Source organism: Colius striatus, chromosome 9 (genome assembly GCF_028858725.1).
Source record: "Colius striatus isolate bColStr4 chromosome 9, bColStr4.1.hap1, whole genome shotgun sequence".
NCBI lineage: Eukaryota > Metazoa > Chordata > Aves > Coliiformes > Coliidae > Colius > Colius striatus.
The window spans coordinates 30,219,982-30,242,281 of NC_084767.1; the positions used below are offsets into that span (position 1 = coordinate 30,219,982).

General features: G+C 43.5%; 1 protein-coding gene across 4 annotated transcripts in view; it reads right to left on the reverse strand.

Annotated features, from left to right (window-relative positions):
- The window catches only part of STAT1 (signal transducer and activator of transcription 1), a 30,494-nt gene extending 11,739 nt beyond the window's left edge, over positions 1-18,755 (reverse strand). For 2 of the 4 annotated variants that reach the window (XM_062002563.1, XM_062002561.1), the window contains exons 1-17: positions 18,653-18,755; positions 15,128-15,256; positions 14,354-14,498; positions 13,187-13,285; positions 11,250-11,345; positions 10,468-10,546; positions 8,615-8,706; positions 7,992-8,143; positions 7,559-7,717; positions 6,125-6,217; positions 5,679-5,738; positions 4,847-4,876; positions 4,667-4,760; positions 3,191-3,232; positions 2,360-2,443; positions 1,722-1,820; positions 1,113-1,248 (exon numbers count right to left, since the gene is read on the reverse strand). In XM_062002563.1, coding sequence (XP_061858547.1) covers positions 1,113-1,248; positions 1,722-1,820; positions 2,360-2,443; positions 3,191-3,232; positions 4,667-4,760; positions 4,847-4,876; positions 5,679-5,738; positions 6,125-6,217; positions 7,559-7,717; positions 7,992-8,143; positions 8,615-8,706; positions 10,468-10,546; positions 11,250-11,345; positions 13,187-13,285; positions 14,354-14,498; positions 15,128-15,255 — 1,588 coding nt within the window. In that variant the 5' untranslated portion in view covers position 15,256; positions 18,653-18,755. Of the gene's footprint in view, positions 1-1,112; positions 1,249-1,721; positions 1,821-2,359; positions 2,444-3,190; positions 3,233-4,666; positions 4,761-4,846; positions 4,877-5,678; positions 5,739-6,124; positions 6,218-7,558; positions 7,718-7,991; positions 8,144-8,614; positions 8,707-10,467; positions 10,547-11,249; positions 11,346-13,186; positions 13,303-14,353; positions 14,499-15,127; positions 15,257-17,856; positions 18,609-18,652 lie in introns of those variants that run through there. The other 2 variants (XM_062002562.1, XM_062002564.1) reach the window with 2 other exon arrangements.
- Between the last annotated feature and the right edge of the window lie 3,545 nt (positions 18,756-22,300).

Sequence of the window (22,300 nt, forward strand, 5' to 3'; positions counted from 1 at the left end):
TCTCTAAGAATAAATTGGGTTAGGGAGTCTGTTTCTGATGTTGCTAGCATTACAGACCAAGATTCTATCAACTTTAACATCTCAAAACCAGCAGTGGGTTGTCCCCTTGCACTATGGAATTCTCAATATATAGTGTTCAACTCCCTGGATTTTTTTTTTCCAGTAGTAAAATACTTCCAAAAGTAGAGATAAGATTTAAACATCATCTCTGCTGTTACCAGAGTTTGACATAACCTCTGAAGTTCTGAAATGCAATTTGAATATAGAAATGTTAGGGGTTACTTTGTCTGTGTGACAGTTAGTTAAACTAAAAAAAAACCCCAAATTACTCTCCTTGCAGAATTCTGATAAGTAATCTATTAAATCTGTAAGCTTTTTGTCAGATCCTCTGTCTTGGGGAAATTAGAGGAAGGGAATTAGAGGACAGAATGCTGTACTTACCACTTAGGCCTATTAATGTCAAATCCCTTCAAATATTAATACTTCCTGAAGCTTATGGTTAGTGGAATAATCTGAATTAACAGTACTTTTTATCTAGAGTGTACTATACAAACTCAGTAGCAGTATCAAGTGACCCACCTATCAGGCAAACTCTCAAGGAGTCTGGAAACAAAGGCTTTCACTAAGGACTCTCACCTGGGAGACATTCAAAATTTGATATCCTTTCAGAGTTTCATCCTGTTTGCACTTTGGTATTGCAACTGTGTTTATGCAGAGAAGAGTAAACCCCCACTGCAGTCAGGGGCATGCATGAAGTTAAAATTAATGGAGGTGGATTTAAAAACAAAACCCAAAAAATGACACGAAACAGCTACCTCAAAGATTGCCTAAACATTTACATTACTTCAGCAGCTCCTCAAGAGGCAGCAATAGCCTCAGCCTGCACTGCCCTAATGCACAGAACTCCTAAGTTAAACTGCAGGGTTTTTTCATGACCTGACCTTCATTTACAAATTCTACCCTATTCAAAACTGGAAAACACTTGTCTGCTACAATGTGACATTGTGTGAGGAGAAATGGTTTGAGAAGAAACAAAAACTTAAAAGAGATGGCAGAAAAGATGTAAAATTAGCTTTGTTTCAAGCAAACCATCTGATGGAAGCAGACCATACCAAGTAGCTTCTCTCCCAGCATGCTCAGCTGATCCGCATTAAGGCCTCTCTTTGTTACGGAAGAAAACTGCCAGCTCAGAACTTCAGAAAGCTTAGACCACTTTGCACAAGGAGGATTCAGAAAGAAGGACAGGTTCTGGAATGGAAAAATACAATCTATAGTTGACGAATGTGAATTTTGGAATGCCGTTTGAATTTACAAAGTGTATCGCTGTGGCAAAATGCAGCTTTAAGAATGGATGTCAGCTCGAGACAACGCTGCAAAAGCAGGCTGCTCTTCTGAGAGGCATTCTTTGCCAGGAAAAGCAGCCTCTGGGATTCTGCAGGGGACGTTGTCTTCTCCCCATCGGCAGAATTCCTACATTATTCAAGTGTACTCTGAATTCTTGAATGCTTATTTGACTTCTCACAGTATATAGTGAATGCAACACATACTGTCCTTCTGTGGGTTTCAAACATTGCTTTGTTTAGGATAAAGAAGTCACTGTGCCGCTCTCCAGACCTGAAAGCCAGTAAGAGCCTCTGCATGGAAAAAATGCAGCAGCCACTTGTATACAGACAATGCTTTAAAACTACACAAAGTTATTTCTGATGCTTTTTTTTAAATACCTTGGGATCAGTAGACAGCATGTTGAACCATAAGATAGAAGCCCATCCACTTGGAAGCTGGCTCACATTTGAGATGACAACAATGGGGAGGGATGTAGTCTGGAAGAGAGACAAAAGAAAGCTCCTCAGGCTATCCTGTCCTGCTGCTGCAGTCCTCTAGATCACCCACAAACCCATTCCCATTGTAATTCCCTGCTTTCGAGGGTGTTAACTTTTTTTCACTCTAAGGTTGTATGTAGAGGAGAAAATGTCAGCATGATGAAGTATTAGAAAAGGCTTAAGTGACCTAGTCTGCTAAAGGCTCTTGTTTAGTGTCAGCTACAAGAGCACTGATAGTAACAGTAGAGTTCACAGCTTATTGCTTCTGAAAGGAACAGAAACCGGTACCTAGACAGCTTAAGACACACGGCTGGTTATCAGACACTTTGCAAGACACCTAGTCTTATTCACCCAGAGACCTGACAGCATTCTCACTGTATGTGTCTATACAGAGATACTGTGAAGTGTCACTCATATATTTTGAAATAAATGAAAGTACTTGATATCCTGGCATTTTGAAAAAAAGAAAAAAAAGGTGCAGATTGTCAGCATGAACAATATGAAAGAATTTATGTCCATCTGATTCATCTAAGACATACCTCTAGGTCTATCACCAAGCCAGGCTGGCACAGTTGCGTCTCAAAACTCAGAGAGTGAAGTTCTTCTGTCACAATGAGAGGACCCTTTATTAAAAAAAAAAAAAAGATTTCAGGGACTGCAAATTGCCTGGGAGATTTATCAAGGGGAAAACCCTTTTCTGCCCAAGGTTACTAGCTCCCAATTTCAAAACCAGTTTAAAGGTCAAAGTCAGGTGACAATGCCAACTTCCTAAAACTGCCTGTTAAAGTACTCACTGTCTAGGCACTTATTTTGAGGTCCTACCTAGAAGCCATAGAAAAATCTGTCCTTGCTAGAAAATCCTGTTAAACCTAGGTGCCAATGAGGGAGAGTCCAGAGGGATACAATGCTGGCAGTAGCTGTCATTTGTAGATACCTCCTACATGGATCACTTCCTGGAAACACTGAACTCTTCTCCTGTTGTTTTGTCATCCTGTGTGTTTCTTCATGACACTAAACAGAGTATCATCCTACTCCCTTTTTGTTTTTATTCCATTCTGTTTCTTGTAGAATAAACTTTCCTACTTTCCTCTCTAAGTTGAGTACTGGAGTCTGTTTTGCTCAGAACCGTAATTGGCAGCGAGCCCTCCCTGCCCTTGTCTCAATCCACAACAATCTTGCTTATCTTTTTACTCCCATTTCGCTGGGGCCTCGGCCATCCTAACGAGGGTGGGGGTGAATGGGGGGCACCAAGCAAGAGACTGTTGTGGTGCTGCTGTGCTAGCTGGGCCAAACCACAACATTGCCTTAAATGCCTGAATGCCTTCTTAGTATTATGAAACAGCTTTATGAACAAGGCTAGTGCTGCTTACCTCATTTGTTCTGTTTCCTGCACTTTTCTGTTCTTTCAGTTGCTGCAAAGGAACAAAAAAACCCTGTCACTCATTTACCTCAGATGCAGATACTCAGATGCATTTACTGTATGCAAACCTGCTGCACTAGTCTCTTATCATATTTAGTTCTAAGCTGTGGAAGCCAGAAGATTAAACTATAGGTAACTACTACTCTTTTATAAACCATTCATCTGCCAAAATAGATACTGTATGCTTATGATATAATGCCTTTTTTAGGAATGGCCTTAAAAGAACAGAAGCAGCGTGAAATCAGGAAGAATCGGAAGAAATGTGCCCTTGTGGCCAAGAAGGCCAATGGCATCCTTGGATGCATCGAGAAGAGTGTGATGATCAGGGGACTGGAGCATCTTCCTTACGAGGAAAGGCTGCGGGACCTGGGGCTGTTCAGAGGAGACTGAGGGGGGATCTCATTAATATTTACAAATATCTAAATGGCGGGTGTCAGGAGGTTGGGATATCCCTTTTTTGTGATGTATGTAGTGACAGGACAAGGAGTAATGTGATGAAGCTGGAACACAAAAAGCTCCATTTAAACATAAGGAAAAACTATTTTACTGTTCCAGTGAGGGAGCAGTGGCACAGGCTGCCCAGGGAGGTGTGGAGTCTTCTTCCTTGGAGGTCTTCAAAAGCTGCCTGGACGTGTTCCTATGCGACCTGATCTGGGTGGACCTGCTTCAGCAGGAGAGTTGGACTAGATGATCTATGCAAGTCCCTTCCAAACCCTACCATTCTATGATCCTATGATATACTGGTTTATCAAGCACCTCATTGAATTGGAGACAGTGATCATCCAGACAGTGTCTGTTCTGGATGATGAAGGGAGGAAGGGAGACTTCCACGTTCAATGGTTCAGGAATTGCATTTTTCCTTTCCTGTTTAGTGATCGAACCAATCTGATTTGCTCATAATCTGCAGATCAAAAATTCAGGATAGTTTGCTGAAGGCACTGGTAGCTGCCCCTTCATAGACAGTTCTCCTCTTTCAGTTTGAAAGCTCTTTAAGCTACTCCAAGCTTTCCTACCCACTGGCCTTCTGAAATGCGCAAAATAGCATTTCTAGGCTGCTGCTTCTTTTTCCTCCAAAGAACTCATTGCTACATAGGGCAGCAAATAACTCTTGTTTGCCTTTCCAGCCCTATTTCTGTGACAAAAGAATTAACATTTCAATAGAAACAGGCCAAAGACTTCAAAAAAGAACGAACAAAGAAAAAGGAGATACGTTTGTAGTTCCTCTTATACAAAAGTATACTGAGTATATTGTGACTTACTCCAGGCGGTCCTGCTCTGGCAGGGGAGTTGGACTAGATAATCTTTAGAGGTCCCTTCCAACCCTTAAGATTCTATAATTCAATACAAAAGCATTTTGTCTCCTTTCTACCACACTGTCTACCTACACAGTTAAATGGATGTGTCAATGGAAGAAAAAGTCCCCTACCAAGTGCCTGAATTCTGCTGCTAGACTTCCATTAGTAGATTCTTCCATGTTCATTACTTTTGTGTTCGTTCCCAAAATATTAAATTTCCTGAACCTTCACAAAGAGAGAGAAAAGAATTAAGTGGCTCAAATTCATTGATAGAACCCAATAATAATATACCAGACTGTAAATCCACGTACCCTTTGACTGAGTTCTTCTCACTTATGTCTCTGTCAAAAACAAAAAGGAAAAAAAAGACAAACATTTCAAGGTTCTGCCACGGACACAGAAAATGTGGGTGCTTGTTTCTTTTGTGCAAAGGAGATGCCACCTGGTTCACATACTCAAATATTGCACTACACAGGCTATTTTTTACTGAGTCTTAAATTTTGCTAAGGGGGTTTTCTAATCAAAGCAAGTCCTTTCACTTACTACTTAAGCTTTATCTAACTCTTGCTCTGAGAAAATGATACAGTACTGTCATTCTAAATCTGCTTTCAAAGCATAAAACTTGTTGAATAAACTGCTGCACCACTGGAATCAATTGTCTCACAACTAAGGACTTATTTTACTGAGTTGCATTGTCTCTGGTGTACTTCTTAAAGCCTCAGCTCCCACATCCACATCCAAATTTTTTTTCCTTTCCCTCCATTCCATGCAAGTTGCTGGGCTCCAAAGCTGTTTCAGGTGAACAGAACACCAACTCAAATGTGAAGACAAAACCTCATCTACTTTTTCAAAAGCACAGACTCCCTTCACGACCTTACAGCCACTGTTGCTGTTTTGGAGAGCCTGTTATATTTCTTTTTCTGTCCTTAAAGCAAGTGCTGAGGCCTTCTGTGCTTCTGATGTGTCTCTAATGGCAGAGAGAGACTTAGCATGAGTGAGAAAAAGGAAGGATGCAGCTGCTGCTGTGGAGAACTAACCTCCTCCTAGCCAACTCAACACCGGAAATCTGACTGCCTTTTGGGTTTCTGAACACGGGGACTGCTTACCAGTAACAGACACAGGGATGAGAAAAATGCAACATACTTATCAAATAAGACTTTCACTTTCAAGTTGTAGTTTAATTCCTGCAATTTCACCAGCAACCTGGAAAGAGAAATTTTTTTTAAAGTGAAGTGGTTCTCTTCTATCATGCTGCTTATCACACAGATATTTAGATGCAGGTATTTAAGCTCCAAGTTTGCTCCACACAAGCCAGCATTTAGAGAGGAAAACAGATGGACAAATGAGTTATTCTTTTGCACAATGAAGTGGTCTGCATGTGTCTTCTGCTGTTTGGTTGTGTTTCTTATGTATTCAATAGCTCCCATTTCTGGGGCTGAATGCCAAGTTAAACTTTGCTAGAAGAGATCCCTCGCCTCCTGACCTTGGCACTTGGGCTACAGTTTATGGTGTGCAATCCTCTCAGATGTAGGAAGGCAATGACATGAAAGGCTTACCACAAAACAAGAAAGGGGAAGGGGAAAACATACCTCAGCTTTACAGTAAACTGTACTCCTGTCTTCAGGACTAATGGCCTCTGAGGATGTGTTGGCATGCAAGGCTGCCTCTCTACCACAAAGGAGCTATGGAAAGACCAGATTAAAGGCACTTTGGGTTTATCAATGTTGTCTTTAAGGAAGAAGAAATTATACAAAAAGTGAACTTTAAAAGAATGGTGATTTACAAATAGTGCTATACACTTTACTCATTGAGTTTCAATCTACACACTGGTCTGTGTGCTGGCGTCTTTCATTTCTATCAATAGGGCTAGAAATATCTCAAGTATAAAGTGATTTCATAAGAGATGGCTTTTCCCAAACACACTGATGGCCTGAGGAGGCACAGTGCTACCTCAGACTTCCCTGAAATCAAACAATCTCAACTCTGATGTAAGTAGCATAATCCCAGTGAGGCGTGTTGCCTCATTTGCCACTTTCAGCCCTTGCTAAATTCTTACAGTTACAGTGCTGTGAGTCACTACATAACAACACATGTCCAAGAGCTAGATAAGTGAAGCTGGGGGTTTGGTGAGGTCTATCTAACTGCATAAAGCAAATTCCTGATACTAACCTGTTCCGATATACCCCAAACTGGTGCCATCTTGGGCACTCGTTGTGTAGCACCGTGCTGTGTAGACATAAATCCTGACGTATTTCTACTAATAGCAAGTCTGAGGCAGCATGGAGACTTTTCCTCCTGCTAAACTCACAGACAACTAACTAAGCTGGACTTCTATAGCCCTTTCTCATCACCTCCAGTTCACTGAAAAGCAGTACTTAGATCTGAAGATTAGCAGTCAAAGCATCTGAATGGCACTCTGGAAACCTGGGTTCTAGACCTCTGTAAGAAGGCATTACCTACTGTACCTTAGCCCCTACTATCTCCTAGATTCTGCAGCATTATTTTTGTCTACCGTATGTTTACAGAATGGGACTCTGATCTTACACAATGCAACTATCAGCTGCAGTAACTTGCATCACGGCAGTGGTATGGAGATAGAGCTGCCCTCCCTATGCTGGACACAGAGGACTTGTCCAGAGACAAAGGCTTAGAGAATCTTGTATTGATCTTGGGCACAGTTTGGTACAGATGGTTTCTTGCCTCTGTTTCCTTGAACACTGCAGGGCTGAAGCTTAAAGCAAGAAATAAATTAACAAACTAGGAGTTTAGTTCTGTAATCAACGCATAGCTCCTGCTAACCTAAATAATGGCTGATCACAAACCCTTTCCATGGGCCTAAACCTATAGAAGCCCTACATAGAACAAATCTCAAAAAAGGTCATTTAGTTTAATGCTTGTGATAAACTGAGGAAAACCCCAGCAAATGCAAAGGTACTGTGCAGGAAATATCGAGGGAATGGAACGGAAGGTGCTCTCCATCCATTTGTTCACGCAAACACAAAAAGATCCTTCTTGTCTTTTACCTCTGGATGAGCTGTTTGAAAAGACTGTACGTTCGGTCCTGCAGAACTTGTTTATTTTTTGTGATGGGATCAGACTCATAGGTAAACTTCTGTTCCAGTTCTTCAAGCTTTTTGAGCTGCTGACGAACTTGCTGTAGACTTTCGGCAACAACAGTGAACCTACAATTACACCATCTTATTACTTTTGGATGCTTTTGTTTTGTAATAATGCTAAGACACCAAACAGGTGACTGTCCCTAAGGACTAGGCAGTACACAGAGAATATTTCTTGCTCATTGGAAATCTGGTGAGGTAACAAAATCACTGAAATGTAGTTATGCTGTGACAGAATGAAAATACAGAACATAAACAATCACTGTACTTCACAGATCTGGTGTTCCTTCACAATGCACTTCCAGTTCCTGTCCAATGCCCTCCTTGACTAGAGACTTACCAGTTCTGTAGCTGGTCGAGACAGGCATTGGGTGGGCCTCCAATACACGCAGTCTGCTGCCTGTGTTTCCACTCCACCAGCTCCTCATTAATAAGAGCACTCTGTGTGTGTTCTGTGGTGTTCAGTAGCTGTACTATCTTGTTCACCACTTCCTATGGAGAATATTCAATTACCCTGTTTATTACAAATCCTTCATACAGGAAAACTAAGTACCATTTTAGCTAATGCTATCTGTCCTGCAAAACTCTGCAAGAACGTCAAAGTAATAGTTCCTGTCAACAGAGGATGTTTTCTACAAACACCCACTTCTCTTCATCAACAGTATCTGCTAGATTAAGTGGCAAAACAAAGCATATTCAGTATTGCTGCATTCATACACATCCATGTCTGTCCCAAGCGTGTATCTGGGATGACGTGCTGTGGACTTGACCACTAAAATGAGAGTGAACACATTTAATTCTAATAGAGCTGCAAACAGTGCCTACAGAGATTCTAGATTTTCAGTCAGGATGCAAACAACAAAATCTTAGTTCAACTGTTAGTTGGAAAGTTTTCTTTTATAAAATTTTTGTCAATCCAAGGAATGAACATATGTTCAAAATGAAAGAAAACTTGAGTGCTACCTTTCTCTTGAGGTCAAGTGATAGATACATCTTATTGAGATTCATCTGTTCCTTCTTATATTCCTCCTGTGACATTGCATTGGACTCATGCTCTGTAAAATAAGTCCAAATTGTGAAGGTGGGGCAAAAGTGCTGGAATACGGGTGGGGAAAACACGGGGGAGAGGAGGGGACCATCATGTCAAGTGAAATATATATTTAAAGCTTGAGGAAGTAAATATTTACTGCCTCCTAGATTTTTAGTTCCTCCTTTCTCCCTTCTTAGAGAGTCTACACTTAAAGCACTAATGCAAGGAGAAGCCACTACCCAGTGAAGGAATTGAGATGTGAGTTTGCTCACTTTTTAGAGCAAGGACCTGATTTAAAACAATGATTACACAATGTAAAGGTACATACTGAGCAATTTGTTGTCCTGCTGCCTTCAGACACGAATCATTGCTCAACCTGGTAACAGAAGTTAACCATTATTTCAAGGGAGGATGTTTACAGCCTCCTGATGGCAGCCCAGGCTGACATATCCTACTCAGTTGCCCTAGCTACTACCCCTGCTGCCTACTGACCTTAGGTTAGAGGTTCCTGTCTATCTCACAGAAGCACAACCTGCCCCTAAGCACAAGAGCAAGATAATGGCTCATTACTCCCCATACTCCCTTCCTCTGGAGACAGTCAACTGCCAATTTGTGCTGGAAACTGAGGCCTTTTCTAGAACAAAGTAGCCAGTAAGAGAGACAGACCTCCCTCTACTCTGCCTTCGTGAGACTACATCTGGAATATTGTGTCCAGTTCTGGGCCCCTCAGTTCAAGAAGGACAGGTAGCTGCTGGAGAAAGTTCAGTGCAGGGCCACCAAGATGATGAAAGGAGTGGAGCATTTTTTTGTCATTTCACAAAGTCTTTTGCACTGAAAGCTTTCCAACACCTATGAATCCATGACCACTACTTTAAATAGTTATACTATACTTGCCACGACACTGTTTTTTACAGCCTTAACTTTCACATTAAGCTGGAACACAAGAAGTTCCATTTAAATATAAGAAAAAACTATTTCACTGAGAGGGTGAGGGAGCAGTGGAACAGGCTGCCCAGAGGGGTTGTGGAGTCTCCTTCCTTGGAGGTCTTGAAGACCCACCTGGACACATTCCTAGGTGACCTGATCTAGGTGGACCTGCTTCTGCAGGGGGGTTGGACTAGATGATCTCTAAAGGTCCCTTCCAATCCTACCATTCTATAATTCTATGAACACTTAGGTGGCAGGAGGATGCAGCCAGGCTCTTCTCAATGATGTCCAATGGTAGGACAAGGCTCTCAGTGATGTCCAGCGATAGGACAAGGAGTAATGGGTGCAAGCTGGAACATAAGAGGTTTCAAAGAAACACAAGGAAGAATTTCTTCACTGTGAGGCTGATGGAGCACTGGAACAGGCTGCTCAGATGGGTTGTGGAGTCTCCTTCTCTGGAGACATTCTGGACGAGTTCCTGTGTGACCTACTCTAGGTGGTCCTGCTCTGGCAGGGGGATTGGTCTAGATGATCTTTCAAGGTCCTTTCCAATCCTTAAGATTCTGTGGCTGAACAGTCACAGACTCTATAGGGTTTACTATTTCTAGTAGCAAAGGGATGCAAAAGATATAGGAATACTGTGTTAACAAAGAGGCTCTGTAAGAACAGAGGCAGAGAATGCACTTTCAAGAATTCAGGTTTCACTGTAAGGTAGGACTAGTGAAGGAAGGACATTATCAAAGCAGAATTAATAAAGAATGGACATTATGAGTAAGTTTGATTGTGTGTAGTCCTAATCTTATAGTAGAGTTTACTCCTTACAAACTATATACAATAGGGAATGTCCTTGAAATATTACCTCTATTTTGAAAGGTTTTATATTTAAAGTCATATTCATCTTGCATATCCTCTAATGTCTTGATGTCTTGCTCCACGTCCTATAAAGCATAAATAAAGGTGGAAACAATTATTTAACAGAGACACATAATGCAAGACTATGTCTGATTAAAGACTGCCTGGTACCTGCCCTTTACAGAGATGAAGTCTAGTTTTGTAATAACACCTTTTCCTGAAACTTCCTAACAGGAAATAACCTTCAACGTAATCTCTTTCTATTCACCCTTCTTCCTTCTTGGCCAACTAAAATCTGTTTATTATAAAATATGGAAAAGCCTCATTGCCTAATCACCTAAGTTCACAGAGTCTAGGAGAACCTAGGCTATAGTGGAAAAACTCAGAACATTGCACAGCATTTTAAACAAGCAAATTCTTAGATATTACTTGGAGATAAGCTTCCTGTCATAACAGTATTTGTTAAGACAATCAACATCTATATGCTAAATGAAAATGTAGCTTCGACTTCACAACAAATTGGTCAGGATGTGACTTCTTAAAAGTGTTTTTCCTCTGTCAGTATTATTTTAGGCACACGAAATTCATCTTGCTAAACCAATAAAATCCAATCTCTGTTACGGTACTCCTGACAAATAACTTCTACTTTCAGACAATCCCTCATTATAGACTTGAAATACAAACCATTACCTTATTTTTACTTGTCATTTCACAAAGTCTTTTGCCCTGAAAGCTTTTCAACATCTATGAATCCATGAGCACTACTTTAAATAGTTATACTGTACTTACCATGACACTATTTTTCACAGCCTTAACTTTCACATCAAGCTTCTTCTGTTTGTCCAGCATCTCAATCACAGTGTTCTGTATGCTTCCCACTTCCATCTGAGGGAAACAAGAAGAACAATCAAAATCAAACCACAGTGACCCATGACAGTAAACAATTGTTTCATAAATGTAAGTTTCAGTGGCTTTTGTTGACAAACAACCCAAGGAAGCATGGCTTGTTCTGATACATCATACTATGGTTTTATAACATAAAATTGGGTTGAGGTGAATTTACAAGAAGCCCAGGATGATGAAAAATGCCTGTTCTGTGGTGATGATGCATTTTTTTAAACATAGTACTAAAAGCTATAAATATATTTTATCTTCTCTCTGCACAAATCCATTATTTTCTTTCATTATCTTCAAGTATCGTTTAAATGTATTTCAATAAAACAAAACCACTGAAGGCTGGGTGACATCTACATCAAGTAGGATGTGGGGAATAACAGGCTATGATCAAGATAGGTCTGTGTACAGGCAAATCTAGTAACTTGGTATACAGTTTCTTACCCCAGCACATTTTACATCTCTCTATAGTTTTTTAAAGCTGACATCAGTATCATTCAGGAAGTTTATGGCAAGACACACCTCGGATAGCTGCAGTAATTTGAAAGAGAGGATTATTTGTTCCACACATTAACGGTACTACTGCTGTCAAACTTGCTGTTCCTCCAATGGGGGACAGTCAGGTATGTATTGTTGGCTCTGATTAACATGTCAACTTAAGCTAAGGTCAGCTAAGGTGTTTATTTTGGTAAACTGACAAAGGTCCCCCATCACACACTTATGTCAGACTACTAAGGCAATCTGAGCATACTCTAACATTCAGGATTCTACTTTGGTTACTATAATGCTTATAACTGTGCTTGGTCTGCATTTATCTTCTCAGCTTTGGAAATGAGAGAACATCTATCAAAGCAGCACCTGGGCACGGTGCTGTACCTAGTGCCAACAGTGAGTACAGGAGGACTGTTTCCCTTTTTGATGACCCAAATATATTGCATGCTGGAAAGGCAGATGAAGCATTTGTCATGTGTCAGAACGGAAACTGAACAGGTGCACTGCAGCTATGTGGGCTCTGTCAGACAAATTTTTACAGGACTTGTTTTGGACACAATTGCTTTAGACCCCTTGTTGAGAGCCCGTGCCTCAATGCTCTTCCCACTCTACCAATACACATGCAAAAGCTTGCCCTAAAGGGAAGTCCTTCAGTATTGGAACTTAACGTGCTTGGTCAGTCACCACATTATTGCTACAGAAGCAGATTGCATCTAGCTGTATCACTTGCATGTCTTTCCCAACTGCAGATTTTTTTTTATTGCAAAATAGTTCTACTTGAAAAGGGAAAATCCAAAAGATCTATGTCAGAACAGAGGAAGGAGAAAAGTACAGCTGTACCTATGATTCAGAGGAAAGAACAGAAATGGGCTTCATTTAAAAAACCAGAAATAACTGGGAAGAGGCAGGATGCATCATTTTCCCAGACAGACAGTCCAGAGATGCACCAAGGCTCAGCTGCTTAATACAGTGTCAATTCATAAATAAAATGCAGAAGACAAAAAAGAAAATAAGGCAAGCACTAATTTTTAAATTGTAATAAAATCTGACAAGCAGATTAGGCTGTCCTATAGGAGTATTAAAAAAAATAGCATAGCTTTACATCATTAGAGGAAAAAAAATTACTTCCCTGCCATTTCCCCTCCAAATGCTTTATACAGCACAAACAAGCCATGCTGTCCAATTGGTACACGTCAGTGTTCACTCTTCTGTCTTCAAGTAACATATTTTTGGGCAGGGAGAAGATAGGTTGTTTCCTCGTTCCGTTGTCCTCCACTCCCTCTGTCCCAGATAATAGGAAAGGGTAGATACAACTGCAGTAGACGTTCCAAGACTGTTACCTGGTTTGATAACTGTGCACTGTTCAGTATTTTCCTCTCTTCTTTCAAACAGTTGTAGATGATCATTGCCATGTGTATTGGGTCTTCTTGGAAGTTATCCTGGCATTGGGGATAGTCTATGGTTAAAGTTCATATATGTAATTTCTTGTAAAATGGATGGCAAACAGATTAGCAGGTGACTGTGTGTGAGTCTCAAGGCACACATTGGTCATGGCACACTCCAGGACTACAGGCAGTATGAGAGCTGCAACCGTCTCCAAGAATGCATTTCTATTTTAATTCAGTAGTGTATGATGAGATGAGACTCAGCACAAAATGACAGGAAAGGGTCAGACATCACTGGGAGAAAGGGGACACTAACCTACATTCCTAGAGAGCTCATCTTCTCTCAAGGACCATCCTTCCACCCCCTTGAATACAGCTGCTGGTTTTGAAGGGCAGCTGTTCCAATTTGGCAGGTATAGCTCTTGCTCACTGACTTAGAGCAGACATGTTTGTTGCCATTTATAAACACACAGTCAAGGCTGGATAGAAATTCAATCTTATTGTTTTAAATGCTTACAAAGCTCTGGATTGAGCACTGCCCTGCTCCGCTCAGGCTGGTGCTGCCCTGGGAATCACTGAGATGTACTTGCTTTCTTGTCCAATCTTTCAGTGTTGGTTTATAGCTACTATCAGATAAATTGAGCCTGGCCATGTTCTCCTCCCCTCAGAAACAGTCTCCTAGCCATCAGCTTTGGCCCTTTTATTTGTCAATACAATACAATGCACAGAAGTGCTGCCTAATGACAAGGCCTTTTGCTGTTAACTGTAGCTCTGCAGTTACATGGGAAAGATTTCCTCCTCTATGTTTATTCTGCATCAGAGCTGAGGAAACTCAAAAGGGAATGGGGTGGTAAGCGAAACTACATTTGAGTAAGGTCTCCAAATACAGATAGTAAACATCTTACAAACTATAACTTGCTTTGGTTTCTAGAGTTCTCAAAGTATAACTGTACTGGTAATGAAACTGTAGCAAATTAAAACAAAAATGGACCTGCATTTGATTTATGATTCTTATACACTCACCGTGAAAATTCTCCCTAGCAGGGTAGCTCTGCTTATAGGCATCCAATTGCACTGCTGAAGCAATTCAAGCAAATGTATAGGCATATACCCCAGGCATACCTGAAGATTACGTTTGCTTTTCCTTATGTTGTGTTGCAGCAAAAAGTTGTTTTCTATCAAGAATCTACTAAACTGATCATCGAGCTGTGACAGCAGGTCATGGAATAAGACCGTAGCAAAAGATACGTTGTTGGCTGCATGTTCCCTAAAATAATTAAAGGCATTTGTGTGTTAAATACACTTTCAATACAGCATTCAAGAAAAGCACATGGGAGTACTTTATTTTTAATCCCCAACTCTAGCTGTGGCATACACGAGCACTAAGAATTATCTTCAAACATAAGCCAGTTTCATTCTTTCAACTTTGACTCTACTTGCCTTGATACAGAGAAAAACATTTCTGTATTATTCTTGCCACGTTCTGTGTGACTTCATCTACTCATTCCATGCACACTAGGAAGCAAGAGTGAACCAGATGCACAGGCACACTGTACCACTCTCCTAAGACATGCCATAGAAATCCTGGCAAAAGTCTGTGAACAGCGAGAGATGAACTACCAAGGTAGTAACTGGTCTTAAAACAACCACTTTTGTTACAGACCAACTGAGGGAAATATGAGGTAGTCTACTTGTAACTCTAGGTGTTAAGCCCCTCTAGAAAGCCATGAGGAGAGAGGCAGGAACACATCCTGTAGCACCCACACAGCTACTGTAGTGTCCCACCAGCTAACGTTCATCTAGCAGCTTGCTTCTTCAGTCCTGTTCTGCTGCCTGTAACTGCACGTGTGAGAACATCACCTGTTGCACAACCCAATGGCCAATTTCTATGCTTACCAGTCCTGGTTTTCCAGCCACTGTGCCAGGTACTGTCTGATCTCCATAGGAAAGCTGTCATCGTATAGCTGGTGAACTTGCTCCAAAAACTTGGAATCAAGTTGCTGTAGCTGATACCACTGAGTCATCCTGAACAGGTGGTGGTGGGTAAAAACCAAACCAAAGAAACAAACAAAAAAGAAAGAAAGAAAGAAAGAAACAAACAAACAAAAAAGAAAGAAAGAAAGAAAGAAAGAAACAAACAAACAAGAAAGAAAGAAAGAAAGAAACAAACAAAAAAGAAAGAAAGAAAGAAACAAACAAACAAGAAAGAAAGAAAGAAACAAACAAACAAGAAAGAAAGAAACAAACAAACAAGAAAGAAAGAAACAAACAAACAAGAAAGAAAGAAAGAAACAAACAAAAAAGAAAGAAAGAAACAAACAAAAAAGAAAGAAACAAACAAACAAACAAGAAAGAAGGAAAGAAACAAACAAACAAACAAGAAAGAAAGAAAGAAAGAGAGAGAGAGAGGGAGGGAGGGAGGGAGGGAGGGAGGGAGGGAGGGAGAGGGAAAGAAAAACAATCAGTGTAAATGTTTAAGTAGTATTTGGACTGAACTGATGAAAAGTAACTCAAAGTTTTCATTAATATTGGCAAAATTGCAAGTGGAGGAAAGAAAAGTGTATCCAGAAAACAAAACCAGCTTTAGATGCTGATCATTAAGACTGAATGCCATTTCTCCCGTGCTTGTCTTAATTTTTAAAAATACTTTAAAATTTCAAATTAAGACAGCAGACTATTTAATGAAATGTTCCCTATGAAAACTTGCACTTTTTTTCTTTGAACTCTTTTTCACAGCATTTGGGGCACCAGTAGTGTTACTGCTTTCTTCCTTAGTATGGATATGGGTCTGACCTGTGTTTTTGACGCCAGTACTCTACAGGATCCAGATCCTCTATGTGGAGTTTCACCCTTTGTTGTACTCCCTATCACCAAGATCAAACTTCTAAGGGTCGATTTTCAGATGCTACTTGTGTGCCCACTTGCCTGCTCTAAAAATGGACTAGATATGAAGTCATTTTAAATGGAGAAGTAGTGGCAAGACGATTTGGCTACTATATGCTTTAGTTCCCATGATTGAATTTTCAGACTAAATACACACAATATCTGCAGCAGACACAAGTTACCAAAGATAAACTAACATGACTGAGAGAAGCCACACTGCACAAAAACACTTTTGTGACAGAGTGGCTTTATGTTCTTATTTAAGGTCTCTAGCTGCCCATCAGTTACAGTCTCCTCCCTGGGCTGCAGGTTAGTGTCTTGTGGTAGAAGTGGCATGTAAAAGTATGTCCAAAAAACATTCCAGGCTGAGAACACGGGTGATGAGATGCAACTTTTTAAAAAGAGTGACAGGACCAATCCAAGGAACAGGGTAGCACTGGGGTGGACTATCTCATACATTGCTTCCTGCCAAACCCACTAGTGTTTGTATGTGAGTTCGATCAACTGCTGGGTAGTGTATGCTATGTGTGGGAAGCAAATGAGAGTTAAAATGCTATTATGTCTAAAGTGAGTGGATTTATGGATTTGCACGTGCCCAGGATTCAAATAACAGATAACACAGCATTTGAGTATGCTGTACAGGCACCAAGGCAGAAATAAACATGACATTGTTGAGGAAAGCGGAAATAATTGGTCTAAATGCAGAAAGTTAGTATGGCAGGGTATTTTTCCCAAGTGCTTAAATCATAGAATGGTAAGGGTTTGAAAGGACCTTTAGAGATCATCTAGTCCAATCCCCTACCAAAGCAGGTCCACCTAGATCAGGTCGCATAGGAACGGGTCCAGGCGGGTCTTGAAGACCTCCAAGGAAGGAGACTCCACACCCTCCCCGGGGCAGCCTGTGCCACTGCTCCCTCACTCTCACAGTGAAATGGTTTTTCCTTATGTGTAAATGGAACTTTTTGTGTTCCAGCTTCATTACATTACCCCTTGTCCTGTTGCTAGATATCATAGAAAAAAGGGATGCCCCAATCTCCTGACACATGAGGTTGTATTCCAATCTTCCTGTATCTTACAGCAACCAGACCTGGAAATGACTTAGAAGTGGTGGCACAGAACCATCCAAAGACAGTTACAGAGCAATACGATAATGTAGCAAATACAGTCCTTGGGGGTGCAAGCAGTGAAACACCAAACAAGGGGGAACTAAGCACCTTTAGGTGAGAAGCATTAGAAGCCAACACTGGGTCTAGCAGTGCGGGATGGAAAGCTCATGTTTCCGTTCCGCCTTCCCTGGGGTAAGGGCAAGAGGCTCGCAGCCCACAGAGGTCCCCGCAAAGCAGCCCCACCGGATGCCCCTGAATGCGTGACCTATTCGCAGCCATGCGGGTCTGTTACTCGACGATGCCCGCAGCGAAGCCTGAACTCATTCTTGGCTCCGCTCTAGCTACGCTTAACCCCACCGCCTCCCAACAACTCCGTTACTGCGCGTCCCTCCCTACTTCCCAGACACTCGCCGCCAAACGCCGCGGAGGCGGCGCGGGAGCAAAGGGCAGGGGACAGCAGCTGTGCCGCCGGCAGCTTCGCACGCCTCCCTCTGCCGCCGCGGCTCCACTGGCCCGCGGAACCGACCGCGCTTCCCTGTCTGACCCTCCTTCCCCAGAGCGGAGAGCGGCTCGACCAGCCCGCTCTAGCCTTAGCCGGTGGCGACCACTAGCCCCCCGCGCGCCGCCCGCACTTACGCGTAAGACCACAGCCCGCACGCCGCGAGCCGCCTCGCTTGCGCCGAGAAATACCCACAGCGCAGCAGAGCGGGGGCCGGCGGCAGGGCCAATCGCAGCCCGGCCCCCGCGGCCTCGGCCAACGGGCGCGCGGTGCTGCAGCGATTCTCCGCCCACAGCCGTTGGTCTTCCGCCCGGGTTAGGCGGAGTGTTCCCGACGCGGCGCTCCTCCCGCCGCCCCACAGCTCGAGGGGGGCCCGGGTCCAGGCCTCGCCGCCCGGCTACTGGCGCGGGGTTCGCATGCAGGAGCACCGCGCGTGTAATGTAGAGAGGCGGCGCCTGTTAAGAATGGGCAGCACGGCGATGCTGGCAACAGCAGGTGAAGCAGAACCGCCCTCAGGGACAGGCCCCTCTTGGGAGCAGGGCAGCGCTACAAGCCAGGAGACATGTGAGAGTGTGCAGCAGTCCCAAGGTGCGAAAGGACATTTCAGGTGTAGGGTCTGTCAGCAGTGTAACATATCTGATAGCTGCCGGGGAGGGAGGTGATGCGGCCCTGGTGTCCCCACAGAAAGGGTAGTGGTTGTGGCAGGCCTGAAGACCGGCAGCAGATGACTCCCGTTGCTCCAGGAGGAAAGATACTGCAGCACAAAGCTCGGTGGGCGATCCGCGGACAGCAGCCAAGCGCGCCCAGCGAAGCGGGGGAAGCTAGTCTGGGGCAGCGATAGGCTTAGTTACACGGTACATTCACCCCGAACTGCCGTTACCGCACGGCCAGGCAGCTCCCGGTGCTGCTGGCTCCGCCCGCCCCTCCCCTCACCTCTCGGGAGCGTCGCAGTGACCAGCCAGCCCCCGCGGCTCCCGGCACCCAGGGACCGAACCGTGCGCAGGTGCGGCGGGAGGGGGAGCGGCGCGGCGGGAAGAGCCGTGGCACGTGACTTCGGGGAAAAGCGGCGGTGAACCAGAAAGGGCCGACTGAGGGGAAGGCGAAAGCGAAAGCTGCGGCCTGGCCCGGCCCGGCCCCCTCCCGCCGCCCCGCCTACCGCCTGCCCCGGCAGCCTGCACGCCTGACCACAGCAGCCGCGGCGCCCGCACACCGCCGGCGGAGCTGTTGGTATCGGCGGCGATAGGGGCCGCTTCGGGCCCCGGGATAGCACCCGGCCTCTGTCACGGCCCGGCTTGGCTCTCCCGACCAGGGCAGCAGTGGATTATTTCCCTCGTCGTCACGGTATGGAGGTTAAAAGTAGTAGTGAAGTGGAAACAATAGTGATGTGCTGATCACTTTGGCAGTATGAAAGTCTACAGGTTTTCAGCTGCTGTTGGTGAAACAGCATCTGTGAGAGGTGGAAAAGAGTACAGAAACATTGCCAGAGCACACAGGGGTGCAACCAGGAAGGCTAAAGCCCTTTTAGAATTGAACCTGGCTGGGAAAGTAAAGGAAAATAAGAAGGAGTTTTTTCAGGTACATCAGCAGTAAAAGAAAAAGTAGGGAGAATGTGGGCCCGCTGCTGAACACAGAGGGTGCCCTGGTGACAGAGAATGCAGAGAAGGCTGAGCTACTGAATGTCTTCTTTGCTTCAGTCTTTACAGCCAAGGCCAGCCCTCGGGAAGTCCAGTCCAGCAAGGATAGTAGGGTGGTCTGGAAAACAGACGAGTTGCCCTGGACGGGGAAGAGGTTAAAGACTTTTTTGGGCAAGCTTAACACTCATAAGTCAATGGGTCCTGATGGGTTGCATCTGAGAATGGTGAGGGAGCTGGCTGATGTGGTTGCTAAGCTGCTCTCCATCGTTTTTGAACATTCATGGAGGACAGGTGAGGTGCCTGAGGACTGGAGAAAGGCCAAAGTTACTCCAGTCTTCAAAAAGGGCAAGAAGGATAACCCAGGAAACTACAGGCCAGTCAGACTCACCTCCGTCCCTGGAAAGGTGATGGAACAACTCATCCTGGATGTCATGACTAAACATATGAAGGAAAAGATGGTTATCAGGGGGAGTCAACACAGATTCACCAAGGGGAAATCCTGTTTGACCAACCTGATAGCCTTCTATGAGTGCATAACCGGCTGGCCGGATAAGAGCAGAGTAGTGGATGTCATCTATCTTCACTTCAGCAAGGCTTTTGATACTCCCATAATATCCTCATCAGAAAGCTCAGGCAGTGTGACTTGGATGAGTGAACAGTGTGGTGTATCGAATGCTGGCTGAATGACAGAGCCCAGAGGGTGGTGATCAATGGTACAGAGTCGAGTTGGAGGCTTGTGGCCAGTGATGTTCCACAGGGATTGGTTCTGGGGCCAGTCTTGTTCAACATCTTCATCAATGACCTGGATGAGGGGACAGAGTGTACCCTCAGCAAGTTGGCTGATGACCCCAAACTGAGAGGACTGGCTGATTCCCCAGAAGGCTGTGCTGCCATTCAGTGGGATCTCAACCCGCTTGAGAGTTGGGCAGAAGGGAATCTCCTGAGGTTCAACAAGGACAAGGGCAGGAGGAGGACGAGTTCCTGAGGAGGAACAGCCCCATGCACCAGTACAGGCTGGGAACTGACCTGCTGGAGAGCAGCTCTGCAGAGAGAGACCTGGGAGTCCCGGTTGATAATAAACTAAATATGAGCCAGCAATGTGCCCTGGTGGCCAAGAAGGCCAATGGCATCCTGGGGTGCATCAAGAAGTGTGGCCAGCAGATCAAGGGAGGTTCTTCTCCCCCTCTACTCTGTCCTGATGAGGCCTCATCTGGAGTCCTGTGTCCAGTTCTGGGCTCCCCAGCTCAAGAGGGACAGGGAACATCTGGAGAATGTCCAGCACAGAGCCAAGATGATCAGGGGACTGAGGCATCTTCATTATGAGGAAAGACTAAAGGAACTGGGGCCCTTTAGTCTAGAGAAGAGGAGGCTGTGGGGTATCTCAGTAATATTTACAAGTACATAAATGATGGATGTCAGAAGTTTGGGGCATCCCTTTTTTTCTGGTGTATGTAGTGAGAAGACAAAGGGTAGTGGGATGAAGCTGGAACACAAAAAGCTCCATTTACACAAGGAAAAACTATTTACTGTAAGGTTGAGGGAGCCCTGGCACAGGCTGCTCAGGGAGGTTGTGGAGTCTCCTTCTCTGGAGTTCTTCAAAATCCCCCTGGACATGTTCCTGTGCAAACTGATCTAGATGGACCTGCTTTGGCAGGGACTAGATGATCTATGGAAATCCCTTCTAACTATGAAAAGCTTTGTTGGCATAGTGATGGGCAGGCCTGAAGAAGCAATAGCTGGAGCATAGGAGCCTGTGAGGGTGGTCATTGTGTGTCATGGATGGAAGAAAGGCACAGAAGTGCAATAAAGGACTTGTACAAACACAGTTTGTGAACTGTAAGCAAGATTTCCATTCAAGTTACAGAAACTTCAGAAACACTTATAAACTGTAAGTGGTCTGAGAGTTTTTACTTTTCCTGACATTTTGTCAGTTGAGAATTTCCTTCTCAGGAAGTATCTTTGGATAAAGAAGTTTCCTTTCCCTTCATGTCATCATTCTTGCAACAGTCTTATTTGCAAGGACAGAGTTACTGCTATGTGGACATGTATGGCCTTATTTCTTCATTGTCTTGTGTATGAAATGTCAAAAAGACCGGAAGAATGTAAGTCCAGGCTTTGGTGTGTGTCCCCGGGATACTTGGATCCTTTTTGGTACCCTTTGTACCCGTCTCTCCTCAGATGGAGGAGACAATTCTTAGTCCGTGAAATAAACAAGGAAATACGGCTGTTTGGTAAACTCTGTGACATGAAATGCCACTGAGTAATGAGTACAAATGTGGCCTTAAAGAAAAGCTATAGCAGAAAATAACTGGCAGGGTGTTTTTTTTGGTTGTTTTTTGTTTTTTTTTTTTTTAAATTAGAAACATTACAGTGATGGAGCACAGAACAATCACACTTTTTTTTTTTTTCCCTATTCTTTTTGGCTTTGCAGTTGCAAAACACAGTTAAAGCACAAAGACAGTTAGTAAAAATACTTAAAGCAGATGTTTTGTTTCTTCTGGCAGTATTTGAGGCCTCCCTTTCAGTATGTTTTTCTTTTCTCTCCCCCTGTCTCTGTCATTTGTCTAGAGAACCTACTCTTACTCACTGAGGTATAAGGTTGAAATTCTCACTTATTTAGAGGAAGGAGGCTTGGGCTGTATATATAAATCTGATAGAAAATTACTCCAATGTTCTTTAAAGCAGCAAACTGATAGTCACATGCCTTTCAATTCAATCACAGAATCATTACAGTTGGAAAAGATCCTGAAGATCAAGTTCAACCACTAACCTCACACTGCTAAGCCCATCGTTAAACTAAACCATGTCCCTCAGCAGTTTATCTATGCATCTTTTGAATATCTCTAGGGATGGGCCTCCCTGGTTAAAACTATTAGTAATCAAAATTACAATGCCAAAACCTGATCCACATTCCTATTCAGTAACACAAAACGTGTTGAAATTTTGA